Raw genomic sequence first — 12338 nt, 5'->3', positions numbered from 1 at the left:
TCTCCCCAAAATGCCCAAAATCAGGGTGCCGGACCACATTTTTCCTTGAATTTCCTTTACTTGACATCCCCTATAATCTCAATCACCGACATCAAAAGTCCAATGAAAAACAATCTGAATCGTTTTTGGCTGAAGGGGTTATACAAATATGCAGAAAGTATAATTTTAAGTAACATTTTGCTATTGTTTTTAACTTTACACTCGTCTGCGCGCATCTTTTTGTGTCCCAATGAGGACATATCACGGCTCCCTGAAACAACAAACGATAAACTAGTTCTTCTGAAATGGACGAACACTCTTAATCTAGTGGACAAGTACTTGTGCTATTTCGTATTTTTGAGTCTTGTTGTGGAATGGATACAATTTTGGGAGCTTCAATCACTTCGTTTATGGTATTGTTGTCTGTTTGCAATACTCCAGCAACGTCACGTACTCCTAGACCCTCTCCAAAGACAAAAGCCAACGCCGTCAAATCGTATCAAATTTGATGAGACAAATTAATGCACAAGGGATAGTGTACCTCATCAAAGCAAAAAGAACATCGAGAGTTCGAGGTCAAGATGTAAATCATCACTGATCAATAGGGCTAGTCAAGTAAACGCGTTCATGGACAACTGACGTTATTCCATGGAGTAAAATCAAAGACAACATGCCCAGCCAAACCGGATTGTGCATGCATTGGATTTTGACATTTTTTTCCATTTTACATGCTTGTCTAGGCAATTAGCAATGTGGTATTGAGCCAATTTGATAGTGTGTTCACTGATCAACACCAAACATGCTCATTTAGTATGTATAGTCTTTTAGTAAGTTTTCCTCACTTCACAAACTTAGAACAGTGCTATAGCTTATCAAAAATCATTGACCATTGCCTCATGAGCAAACATATCTAAAGACCTTTGTCTTAGGAATGAGGTGAACAAAGTCCCTTTTATAAGTCCACACGGCTTTTTTGTATGGCTGTTGTGTATCTACAAATGTATGAAACTGAACATGCCATCTTCAGCTTTAAACAAAATAACTTTCCATAATCATAGAATAAGTTACTAACCACTCGGTTCATTTTTGCCTGTGGCTGGCTTGGCTTGCTTTGTTATGTTGAAAGTAAGAAAGGTGGGACTTGTGAAAAATGTCAGGGCGTGCATTAAACCTTCCATCCAACAAAATGCCACGTCTTTGTAATCACGCAACTGAAGGACCAAAATCGAACTCCAAAAGTCCGTTTGAAGCAATCATTGACTCCATTGTAACCAAAGTACTTATGTTATTTTAACAATGAACTTGTTCTCAATAACACTCAATAAGTCTATTACATAGCTCTTGCTCTTGTTCAATATACAGTTGCTCTTGCGTTTTGGGTCACAGCCTTAGTTATGGCAGATGATCCAGGCGGCGCGCACAAGAGGCGCCACTTTGTAATCCAGCACAAGGAAGAGAATGAAAGAGGTTCTGTGGGACATATTTTTAGACATCGCGAAATTCTTGATCAAGCTGGAGTTTGATAAGTTAATAAAGGTTGCACAAACTCAATCTTTGCTCAGGATAATCAAATAAGAAATTAATAGATAAAGATAAAAAATGAAACAAATGAAAGACAAAATGCGTGCTTGACTTGCCTTGCCGTTAAGGTATTTTTCTCAAGTATCTTCTCCCCTCCACAGGAATGGTGGTATCAAGAAACTTCTTTAGCAATAATTTGTAGAGCATTTGCTTTCCTGCTTCTGTCGTCTCTTAACGTTTCACTTCCCCTGAGTCACAATTGTCACCAATCAGACTTCTAGAGTAAGAGAGATGTTATTGATGATTTTAAAGCACAGACTTTTGCAATCGCCAAATGGCTCGAATCAATATTGAAGACTTGTTCACAACTCTATTTGCAGGTTTTTTCCTTCCTAAAGTGATGTAGCCCGCGTAGGTTTCGTTCGCGTCACCAAAGTCATAGTTGATGAACAACATCTTGCCCTTTTTAATCTCACTCGCTTTAGAGACGGAGTAGGGCACTAGGAGGATCGAACCTGTATTCGTTGGTCGGTTGAGCTCTTTTCAGCGTTGCCGCCACAGTTGCTAACATCGGAGGCCCGGTCACCAAATTTTACGAATCTGACAATCCCCAAGATAGAGACGGATATTTGCGTTCGGTTGAAGTGCTCTGGATGAGAATGCAAAAAAGTGTCATTAATAGTCTCTAAATTGATATCTTGAAGTAATGGCTTGTCTAGTTGGCTTCCGGGGGAGCGTTTTTCGTTGAATGAATCAATGTTCAAATTGAATAGCGATATTAATCTTGTCTTCCTCCACAAATGAAGCCAACCTTTGGAACAGGCCATCATTTTTTCCGTAGTGGTGCAAATTAGCCTAACTCAGCTTCTTATTTATTATCTTTTATTTCTCTCACATTGAATTTGCTATTACTTTGTGGAATCCTGTTTCCTGGTGTGTGCGAGATTCCACGGGTCCAATAACCTTCAACAGCCTTTTAATCTCCGCTCAGTTATCTTTTCTTCTTGCAGTTTTCATATTTTTTTGCCGAAGAGACAAGCCCAAGCAAAGACGTTTCATCAATCTATTTTTGCATTTTCTTCCCTTCATACATTATTGTATTCTTCTATTCCTTCAGGCCAAACAATATTCTAAACACAATTGTGTCGTGCTTATAAGAGGCAAGAAATTCTTGTAAGGTGCTGAAAACCAATTTATCCTCGGGAAGATAGATGGTTCGAAATGAAGTTAGTTAACGTTAAAGAGAAAAAACCTCCCTGCTAGAAGCATATGAAGTAATAATACTGCAATAAAGCAAAGAATCTGGCGTATCGGTTGCACGTTGCCTTTGCTCCGGCCTCTTGAAAGAATACCTGGCCTGATTTTCATCTTATTCTGGCCTTTCGGCACATTTAAAGCCAGGCAATCCTGGTTTGCACCAGACTCACTCGAGCTTCCCAAGTACTTAAGTCTCAGCTCACAAACTATGTACGAGTCTTCGTCAATCCAGACAGGAGACGGCATTGCAAGCCGGCCAGCATTTGGCGGGTACGGATTGCCTCAGGAAGCGCACGAACGTTTCTACGATGAGAAAGGTTTTCAGAGAAACGAAGCGATCCAATTGTTCGTACTAGTGAGCGCTCGGGCCGTCGTTGGTCCATCCATGTTCTATTGCGTGACCCCACGCTTCTTTCGAGGAGTGAGGGAGTGATACAAAATTTGGAACGATCACAGAAACAGAGAGACGTTAGACTCGGAGAGTGAGCTCGTCAGTGATGGTGATGATGTTGGTGGTGTTGTGAGTGTGTTCAAGATACCAGAGATAACACCATGCATTCTAGAGCTAACTCAAACTGTTACGTCGCTTGTCAAACGGATGACAATTTGTCGTTGATTGAAATATGATGTTTGTAAGAGTGACTCAATATCGGTCGTTTCGAAACCGAAAATCCTGATCAATCGGAACGAGAAAAAAAGGCTGCGGTTCTTCGCCGATTCATCACTTCGCCATAACAAGAGCGCTTTTTGTCAAGATCATCAGGTAAGAAGATTCCTGTGGGCATGTTTACTTCTTCGATCGACTGTTTCATTTCCGTACTAACCCCTGATATATCCAGTACTAAGACAGAGCCGTTAGATGAAGCATATTTCTCAAAGCCACTCAAGGCGACAATAAAACGTTGAAAGCTACCGTTTTTTTTCTGACGCACCTTTTTCATCTACGACTACGGCATGATTAGAAAGCACTTGATGACTCAGATGGGAGGGCTTTTGACGTACACTGAAGTATTCCAACGCACACTTGTCTCGAGAATGACTTATCGAGCAAAAGGGCTCCTTTCCTCATATCCCACTCTTGCTGCCCGACGGTTTGAATGTTCTTTGAATGATTTACATGAAAGACCACAGAAGGTAACAAAAGAAGTACCTGCCTTGGACATAGAACATCAAATATCATTCATAATACAACTTGGTAGACTTGAAAGTGCGTCCGAGTAGGGTTTTTGATCTTTTCGGGAGACGAAATAGTAATCATCATCGTCTTTGATCACTTCCTTGACGATGCTGGCTTGAATGAGAGAACAAATCTCTGGATATTTTTCAACATTTTCCACGACGTGCGTCGTACTTTTGCAATGGTCGTAATGCTCGTGATATTTTCCACACAAACAATAGACCCCGCAGAGCCCCGAATGATCGGAAGAGTCATTTGCTACCTGAGACTGCGGCATATTGGTCGTGTTGCATTTCTCCCAGCTCATCCAAGCAATTGCCAAATCACCTCGGGCTTCAAGCGAGCGAGATTCTCCTTTGCGACATTTCATTTCGACCAGTCTTTTTTTTCAACAGCCAAATGGCAGGAGAAAAAGAGCCTTGAATAGTGGTAGAGCGCAGCAATTAATCATAATCCTCATTTATCAGCTTGCCGATAGAATAATACACATCAAACCGGGGGAAGTTACCACAAGAATTAGAACAATTGTGCATTATCAATGCATTTTTTTGCTAGTACTAGCTAAGTTACTTTGCTAGTAATCAAACCCTTTGGTTTTTGGTTTCATCAATAAATATCTTGGGTCGAGTAAAAAATGTGTTATTTCAATGAATGCAATATACAGTGAGGTATTTTCAATAAAACACTTATATTTGTAAATGACTATTTATCTTATGTTTCGTCTTGATCATGGCATCCCCCCTCGTTCAACGAATAAGCACTTTGTTTTATTTCTTTTTATGGACTGAACATACCTGTGTCAAGTACAAGAACGATATTTTACATATACAAGATAAATAGCTGGGCTGAACGACTCAATGTCTCGAGCTTTAAACATGTGTTTTCGTAATTTTTGAAGGTCTTTCTGAAAGCTCGAACTTAGTAAATATTTGAATGTTTTGTCATTCCGACAAGTCTCGGCGTACCTGCAGCTGGTCCGAAGTTCCGACATCATTTATGATTTGATGATTGCCTTTCGCGAAAGGTGGTGTCAAATCGCAATCTTAGCAAACATTTGTTTCCCCTCAGAAAAATGTGCTGGTTTACAACTTTTTTTGCGGCTGGAAAGTTAAACGTATGCTTATGAAAGGATACTCGTTTAACAGGGACTAGATTCTACCCAACCTTTTAAAGTGCGTCCTTAAAAATGAGACCTTCCCATTTTAACAGACGAAAAAATCTTCTTCTTCTGGTTACAGTCCTTGATAGTTTCCCTAGGCTCTAACAAAGCACTTGTTCAAGAGTTCAAGTGACAAAAAAGAGATGACAGTTCAAAACGAAACTTGATTTGAATAAACGATTCATTAATCTAAAAAATAGTAATTACGGATAGTGTTCGCAATTCCAGTATAAGGCTAGCAAATTTATGCTCGAATAACTAGTCCATCATCCTCAGTTCTCCCAGTTATCTTATCAGCTCAGTAAAGGCCACAAAACACATTACACAACTCCAAATGAACTTGTTCTGGATGGCCTAATTCCAAGCGTCTTTCATTTAGCCCCTAGTATGAGAATATATGTCTCAAATTTCTCAGCAGAGTTAGAGAACAGGATAATTTGAATTATCCAAAGACGTAAAAAATACTGTAAAAATTCTGAATTGAGTCGAGCTCCAAAAGAAGCAAAGTAAGAAAATGAACCAACTCGACAGATAAAAGAGAAGAGAGAAGCAACAACAAATCATGGCAAGTGAAATACTGGAGACTGTAGACTTGGCACCAAATGCGCCAGAGCAAATCCAAATCGTGACGACAAACTTCTCACGTCATGCAATCCTTTCCAACTAAAAGACATCGAAACTATCCTACCGAAGCTAAAAGAGCCAACTTACAAGGAGAAAAGTCATGTCATCCCACTTGCAGCACTAGTCGCTTGGAGCATGTATCTTCCAAAACGTGTTCTTTAACCATCTAACCAGTTTTAAAATTGATGAAGGAAGATCTTCCCTCTTGGCTCGAATAGAAAACAGAAGTTGATCGATCCAAGAATGTTCTTCCAGCTTAAGCTTCCAACGAAAAGAGTGAACACCTCGTTACCGAGCCTCAAAATATCGATTAGGGTCCCTTGTCTAGTCCACCAAGTTGAACAAGTTCACAGGTGTTTCATTCTCTCATCCATGTTTCAAGCAAGACCTTAATTATTAACTTCCAATCACTCTTGGCCGTCATTAGAGAAACTGAAGACTTCCCGCATGGCTCATTAAAGTGACAAAGTCTTCAAAAAAACAAAGCCACAAACATACTAACAATTTCTAAATTCAAATCGAATATCTAAATACAGTAAAGTAATGTACGTAACTAAGAAATACATCTTAAATTCTAGAGCTTCCAAGATATCACAAGGAATGCGTGACTGAACTGAAAAAGCCACTCGGGGTCCAGTGAAGACAGAAACTAGCCAACCAGTCAATTAACGGCATTCTTCTCGTTCAAGATGGGTAAACTTGAACATAACACTACGGACGAACTCCAGCTTAAGCTCTCTAGCTGTCCCACCCCCCACGACGATGAGGACGAGGATGATGGCCCTTCGACCTTTACCACCTTTGAGCTCCGACTATTTCCATCGTCCTATTATTCGCTGGTTCTCACCACGGACAACGAGAACTTGGCTACTCTACAAGAAAATCAGGTATGAGACTCCAAACACTGACTGATATTTGAGACGGCGATAGAATGCCAACAAACAGGAAGTTGAGTGCGTTTTTTTTCGATATTTGGAAGGTGGCGTTTGGGGTGTTGAACGTGTTGAAGTAAATAAAATTGAACATGTGATGGTTTTCAGAACATCGATTCGAGAGCAAAGCGGAAAAGGTGACCAAATAACAGGAAGCCATACAACAACTCATGGCGAAAATACACATGTTTCAAGTTCTCTTTGACCAGAAATGTCCTATCTGAGAGATTATATCGTAACCTATGACTGGAGATTTCGATTCAAATTCAAGTGAATAATTTGGCAATTACTAGGGTTGGACAAGGAGTTGGCTCTTGACGTCACGAGGGATCGAACGTCATTAGTTTGATTGCAACTTGTAACCTGAACCATGATGGCTATATGTAAGTGACTACTGTGAGGAAAGCCAGTTTTGTCAACCATCTAGGATTAACTTTCAACGTTAAAATCAACTACTTTCTACCCAATAGATTGACAAGCCCACCAATAAAGTATTTGCAGAGTTTGGTCACCCTTAAAGTCCGATTAAAAAATTCAGCTGATTGAAGGATGTCCTTGAATTTTCAGGCTCAAGTCAAAGCGGGAAGATTCGACCAATCCAAAGTCATTGGAGATTACGCCCTGAACGAAACATTGGTGGTGATTGAAGACCAATCGGATATGACCATGGATCTTCCCCAAGGGACCATGGATTCTGAAGATCTACCAACCCCGAGTTCAATGCAAAATAGTGCTGAAAACGCCGGTCAACCGCATGTGGCGGTATCTCCTTTGCACGAAGTTGTCGTCTTGACAGACCCTGAAGTCGATCTGGGGGCGGAAGTTGTCTGTGGAGAACAACCTACCGATGGGGTGGAACCTGAATGGTCAGGATTGACGGATAGGGTCTCGTACGAGGAGATCATCCATTCTGAACTTGAGGATTCTCCCAGCATTTTGGTAGATGACTCCTTGGAGTCTTGCTTGAGCCTTTTGACCCAATGGGCCCTTTCTCTACACGACATTCTAGATGAGCGCTTGGAGAGCAATCTGAGGCCTGAAAGTACAAACTGCGTCTGCCCCAAGGCTAAGGCGTTGATCGCAGACTTGAGAGCCTTAGAGGAGCATTTCTTGGATACCCTGAGTTTGCATGATCGTATCTCAGACGTACATTACCATTTGGTGAAGGCCAGAATTACCGAACTGAAGCAGTTATTGATGAGGATGCATGAGTCCTTGCGAGTTCACATCTCCATCCAGATCTCCATTCCGAAACGAGACTTTGTGGATAGAGCCAATTTCCTGGTGCAAAGTGTTAGTGATAGCAGACGGTACTTGAATGATGCCTTTGAATCTATAATCGATCTCATCAAACGCTTACTTCTCGTGGATTCGTGCTTGCAAGTCAATGGAACCTGCCTGGAAAGGCAGTCGATCAAGGACGACAATATGGACGAGGATGACTCTCCTTTACAGGATCGGGTGGAGAATTTCCTGAATGATGGACGGTTGTCTTTAGAATTTTTGGAAGACGAGATTCCAAGTAATTCAGATTCGATCGATTGTGCGCACATGGAATGTGACGACACCGAAGAGGAAGAGGGAGACGAGGAGGAAGAAGAAGAAGAAGACAAAGAGAACCAGCCCTCTCGTAAACGAAAGACTGAGAAAGGTCCAACCAAAGAGCCTCAGATCTCTCCCACCTCGTCACCCCGGAAGAAGCCGCGAGGAGCAAAGCTTTTCATGTCTTTGCCTGTCTCTCCGACTGAAGATTCGACAAAGAACGCTAATCTGGCGGGTATTGTCTTACTTGAGAAATCTCGCAAAGGTCCTCGAAAAGATGGCCTATATCAGTTTGTGTTGTGGAGAGAAGCTCTAAAAGCGGCCAAAAGAAGCCTCACTAGATCCTGTGCTACACCATCAATTCGACCTTGCTTGTCTCCTCCACAGTCTCCTCCTCCGTCAGCGAGGCGTCGAATCTTGGGTTGATTGAGAAGTTGAAACGAATGGTGGTTCCATCCATTGTTGTTAAACTGTGATTTTTGTTTTTGTTACCTGATTCTCAATCTCGTGTTGAAGCCTGAGCGAGTGTTTTGCTTCGTAATTCATGTCCTTTTGTATCTAATGTACCAATTCCCGTGTCGAAAGCACCTTGTTCAACAGAATATTCACCCAGAACTGCAACTACCTTCAAAGTCAATGCGAAGACAGCTACGATCTACGAAATCTAAGGCTGTTGAGAAATACATATTTTAAATCTAGATTGTATCAATTTCTTTGCCTACCTAAAAATGTTATAGTTATACCTCGAAATCATCTTTCCATTGTACAATAACCTCCTCAGGTTGGATGGGGCGACTTTGGAGTACACGGGAATCCTGCCCGAGAAACTCCACGAATCGATCAAATGGTATCAGAAGGAATGGACATGACCAGTTTCTATACAGCCGCACCTTTGTGTTCTCCATGTAAGTAAATGCATGTTCATTTTTCCTCTTGCAACTTAACTTTATTTCTTCGACTGATATTGCCACTAAAAATACCCACCATCGTAGCACGAGCAGCCATGCTTAGCGGTCGCTTGCCTATCAGAAATGGTTTATATTCCGACAACGCCTTCGGCCGCAATGGTTCGTTCAGATGTTTTATCACTTGAGAGACTACGTCAAATACTCAGGGCCCCATCTTTTCAGCCTACACTCCTCAAGACATTGTAGGTGGGATTGCTTCATCTGAAATTTTGCTACAGGAGCTCTTGAGAAAGGGTGGATACCATACTAAACTGATCGGAAAATGGCATTTGGGTCACCGAGCGCCTTATCATCCCTTAAAGAGAGGGTTCAATGAATGGTACGGCGCCCCAAATGTCCACTTTCAGTACGACGGCACCACAGCTCCCAATATTCCTGTCTACAAAGATCAAAATATGATAGGAAGGTAGGCGATCATTATGCACCAACGGTCATTGACGTTCAAACCTCAGCTGAGCTTTCCTCGAGCCAACTTATCGACCAACAGATCTAATTCACGATTTTTTTTTCAAACTCTACGAAAGAAACAATAATCTCTAATTTCTTTTCAGATTCTATGAAGGAATCGCAATCAACTTGACTAGTAATAAAATGACAATTGGAAGTCACTCAACTCAAGCTAGGTTAGCTTTTTGATGTTTTTGATTGGCCTTATTTAGAAAAAAGAGATTAGAGTACATGACAAATTCAATCGCCCAATGACGTTTTAGTTCCTTGTTAAATTCCTAAGTTCTAATCATTTTGGCTCAAGTCGGGTATTTTTTCATACATTTTCATTCAAGCACTTCTCCACCTTTTCAAACCGCCTTTGTACTCAAACTTCTTCCATTTATTTGGAAATGTTGATTTCTAGAGTTTCCATATCAAGGCTGTTTTCACATTGCAAGTGGAGTTATTTCTCTCCTTCTTTCCACGCTTTTGGAAACCATTTTAGTTAAATGAATATATGCATCCTGGATCTGCTTGTCCTAAAAGTTTAATTGATATGATAAATCCCCCCTTTTTGCGATTGAACCTTTTCCTTAAATAAACGGTGAAATCTTGGTGGACGGCACTAAAAATCTAAAATATGTGAGCCTCGGTAGAGGATATTGTTGTGGTTTGAGCACGTGGTCGTGCTCATCCTATGTATTCTATGTATTCTTATCAAATGTATAAATGTTTACTAGTCAGAAATAAAATCAGTTAACAAGTTCCTCCAACTCTTATGAGTCTTCATGCGAAGCTCTCCTTTGGCTTTAAGTTATGCATTCCTATATACATGTGCAGTATCTACGAGGGGAAATCAAGTTAAGAGATAAAGTACATCACTTTAGACTGATTAGATATATTAGAAATTTAAACTTAAGGGCTCAAATTTAGAGCCCTTTCCGTCAAATGTTGTTATTTTTTTGTCCGGACAAAAATAACATGTTATCGACCTTCTTTGTGCTGTTGAAGTCGGCAAAGCACGCCAAAGGTTTTTTTTTTAAATTGTTGATGTGCCATTATAAAAAAGCCAAAATATTTTTGTTCATTCTAAAGTTAAAGCCTAAAGTTAGCCTAATTGAATCCCCCTTGTAATTCCTTCGCAAAAACGGGAAATGTAAAAACAAACTCAAATCAACCATCATCCCAAAAGATACATCTATGTACATTGCCAAATGCATCAAAGAAAATAGTAGAGTAATTTTAGAACATTATGGTCACGTTTATCATCAAAAGAAATGCCATCTAAATCAAATGGAATATGAATTGAATTTGATGATAGGGCGTAAGTGGCTCCCAACTGTCATTTCCTACGATTACTAATACTACTAACTTGATAGCTGGAATATCGGAATACACTCAGCATCTAGGGGAAGAGGCTTTAGAGTACATAAGTCGTCGTGGTCGGACTGGAAAACCGTTCTTTTTGTACTGGAACCCCGACAGCACCCATGCCCCATCGTATGCGTCTGCCAGATTTCGTGGAAGAAGCCAGAGAGGTACGTACGAGTACGTACACAAGTGTCAAGTTTCTCATCGAGGATAAAGTTCGAAATAATTTAGGGTGCATACACCCTCAATGATTAGAAAACGAATTTCGTCACGAATTGCATGCCAGAAAGGTTTTCTTTCCGGCTTGTTCTCGCCCTGAGCTTAAGAAGCCTCAGGATTGGCCGACTTCCCCTCTTTGTGAGGGTCGATTGATTCATAGAGAGGCGTCGGTCGGTCTTTTCAACGTTGAAAGAGTAATTCATAGTTCATACCTGCCATTGCCATTCTAAAAATAGTTAATTCATGAGTTATCGATTAAATACTGAGCGTCTACAATTTCAGAAACGTAGTGAATCCCTAAAATACCAATTATGATCCCTTCATTCATTCATCTCTATAGGAACGGCTTATGGTGATGCCTTGATTGAAGTAGACGATATTGTCGGGAAAATGTTAGACCTCCTGGTGAATCATAAGCTGGAAAATGATACTCTAGTAGTTTTGACGTCAGACAACGGTGCAGCTTTGGTGTCTAAACGAGAAGGTCTGCTTATTCAAAACTAAGCATTCATGTTCAAATCTTTATCCCAAGTCTTTGCTTATTCTTAGCTGGAACGAATGCTCCATTTCTATGCGGTAAACAAACGACATTTGAAGGGGGTTTTCGAACCCCCGCATTCTTTTGGTGGCCAAACAAGATCCCTGCCGGAAATGCAAGCTCGCAGGTACTAATCAGTAATCGTTAAGAAAGAAAGACTCTGGTGAGTCACCTTTTTTTGACGGTCTGAACGGATATCCTGAGCTAAATCCAATATGCGCAGGTTGGAACACAAATGGATTTATTTGCCACGTTTCTCGATCTGGCTGGCCTTCCTATGCCACGGGATCGAGTTTATGACAGCATCAGCTTGAAACCGGCTCTGATGAATGGTGATCTGGATCTGGAGAAGGTAGTGTTTTTCTATCGGGGAAATGGACTCTTCGCCGTAAGGAAAGGTCGTTTTAAGATGCACTTGTGGACTTGGAGAACTCCTCAAGAAGAGTTGAAACGGGTAATTGATCTCTTCTTTAAGTCAGACTTTAAATTGTCAATATTTTGGTCAAGTGTTACATGATTTGTTATTGTATTCAAGTCCGCATCTGGCCGTGTAATTGTGTCGTTTAAAATAATAGCTTTATAATTCGTTCATTGTTGACTCTTCTCTAAACATGATTGACGA

The 12338-nt window shown here is 40.7% G+C and overlaps 1 protein-coding gene across 5 annotated transcripts in view; it reads left to right on the top strand.

Annotated features, from left to right (window-relative positions):
- LOC131885716 (N-acetylgalactosamine-6-sulfatase-like) overlaps nt 1-12338 on the top strand; it is a 42728-nt gene that overhangs the window by 29856 nt on the left and 534 nt on the right. Inside the window, exons 1-9 of one of the 5 annotated variants that reach the window (XM_059233853.1) lie at nt 2821-3520; nt 8973-9096; nt 9184-9258; nt 9322-9565; nt 9711-9742; nt 10947-11126; nt 11519-11662; nt 11728-11843; nt 11940-12170. In XM_059233853.1, the coding sequence (XP_059089836.1) occupies nt 9036-9096; nt 9184-9258; nt 9322-9565; nt 9711-9742; nt 10947-11126; nt 11519-11662; nt 11728-11843; nt 11940-12170 (1083 nt within the window). In that variant the 5' untranslated portion in view covers nt 2821-3520; nt 8973-9035. Of the gene's footprint in view, nt 1-2820; nt 3521-6295; nt 6605-7216; nt 8890-8972; nt 9097-9183; nt 9259-9321; nt 9566-9710; nt 9743-10946; nt 11127-11518; nt 11663-11727; nt 11844-11939; nt 12171-12338 lie in introns of those variants that run through there. The other 4 variants (XM_059233849.1, XM_059233852.1, XM_059233851.1 and 1 more) reach the window with 4 other exon arrangements.

Source organism: Tigriopus californicus, chromosome 8 (genome assembly GCF_007210705.1).
Source record: "Tigriopus californicus strain San Diego chromosome 8, Tcal_SD_v2.1, whole genome shotgun sequence".
Lineage (NCBI taxonomy): Eukaryota > Metazoa > Arthropoda > Copepoda > Harpacticoida > Harpacticidae > Tigriopus > Tigriopus californicus.
The sequence above is the reverse complement of the archived record's forward strand: the minus strand, read 5'-3'. Positions and strand labels throughout refer to the sequence as shown.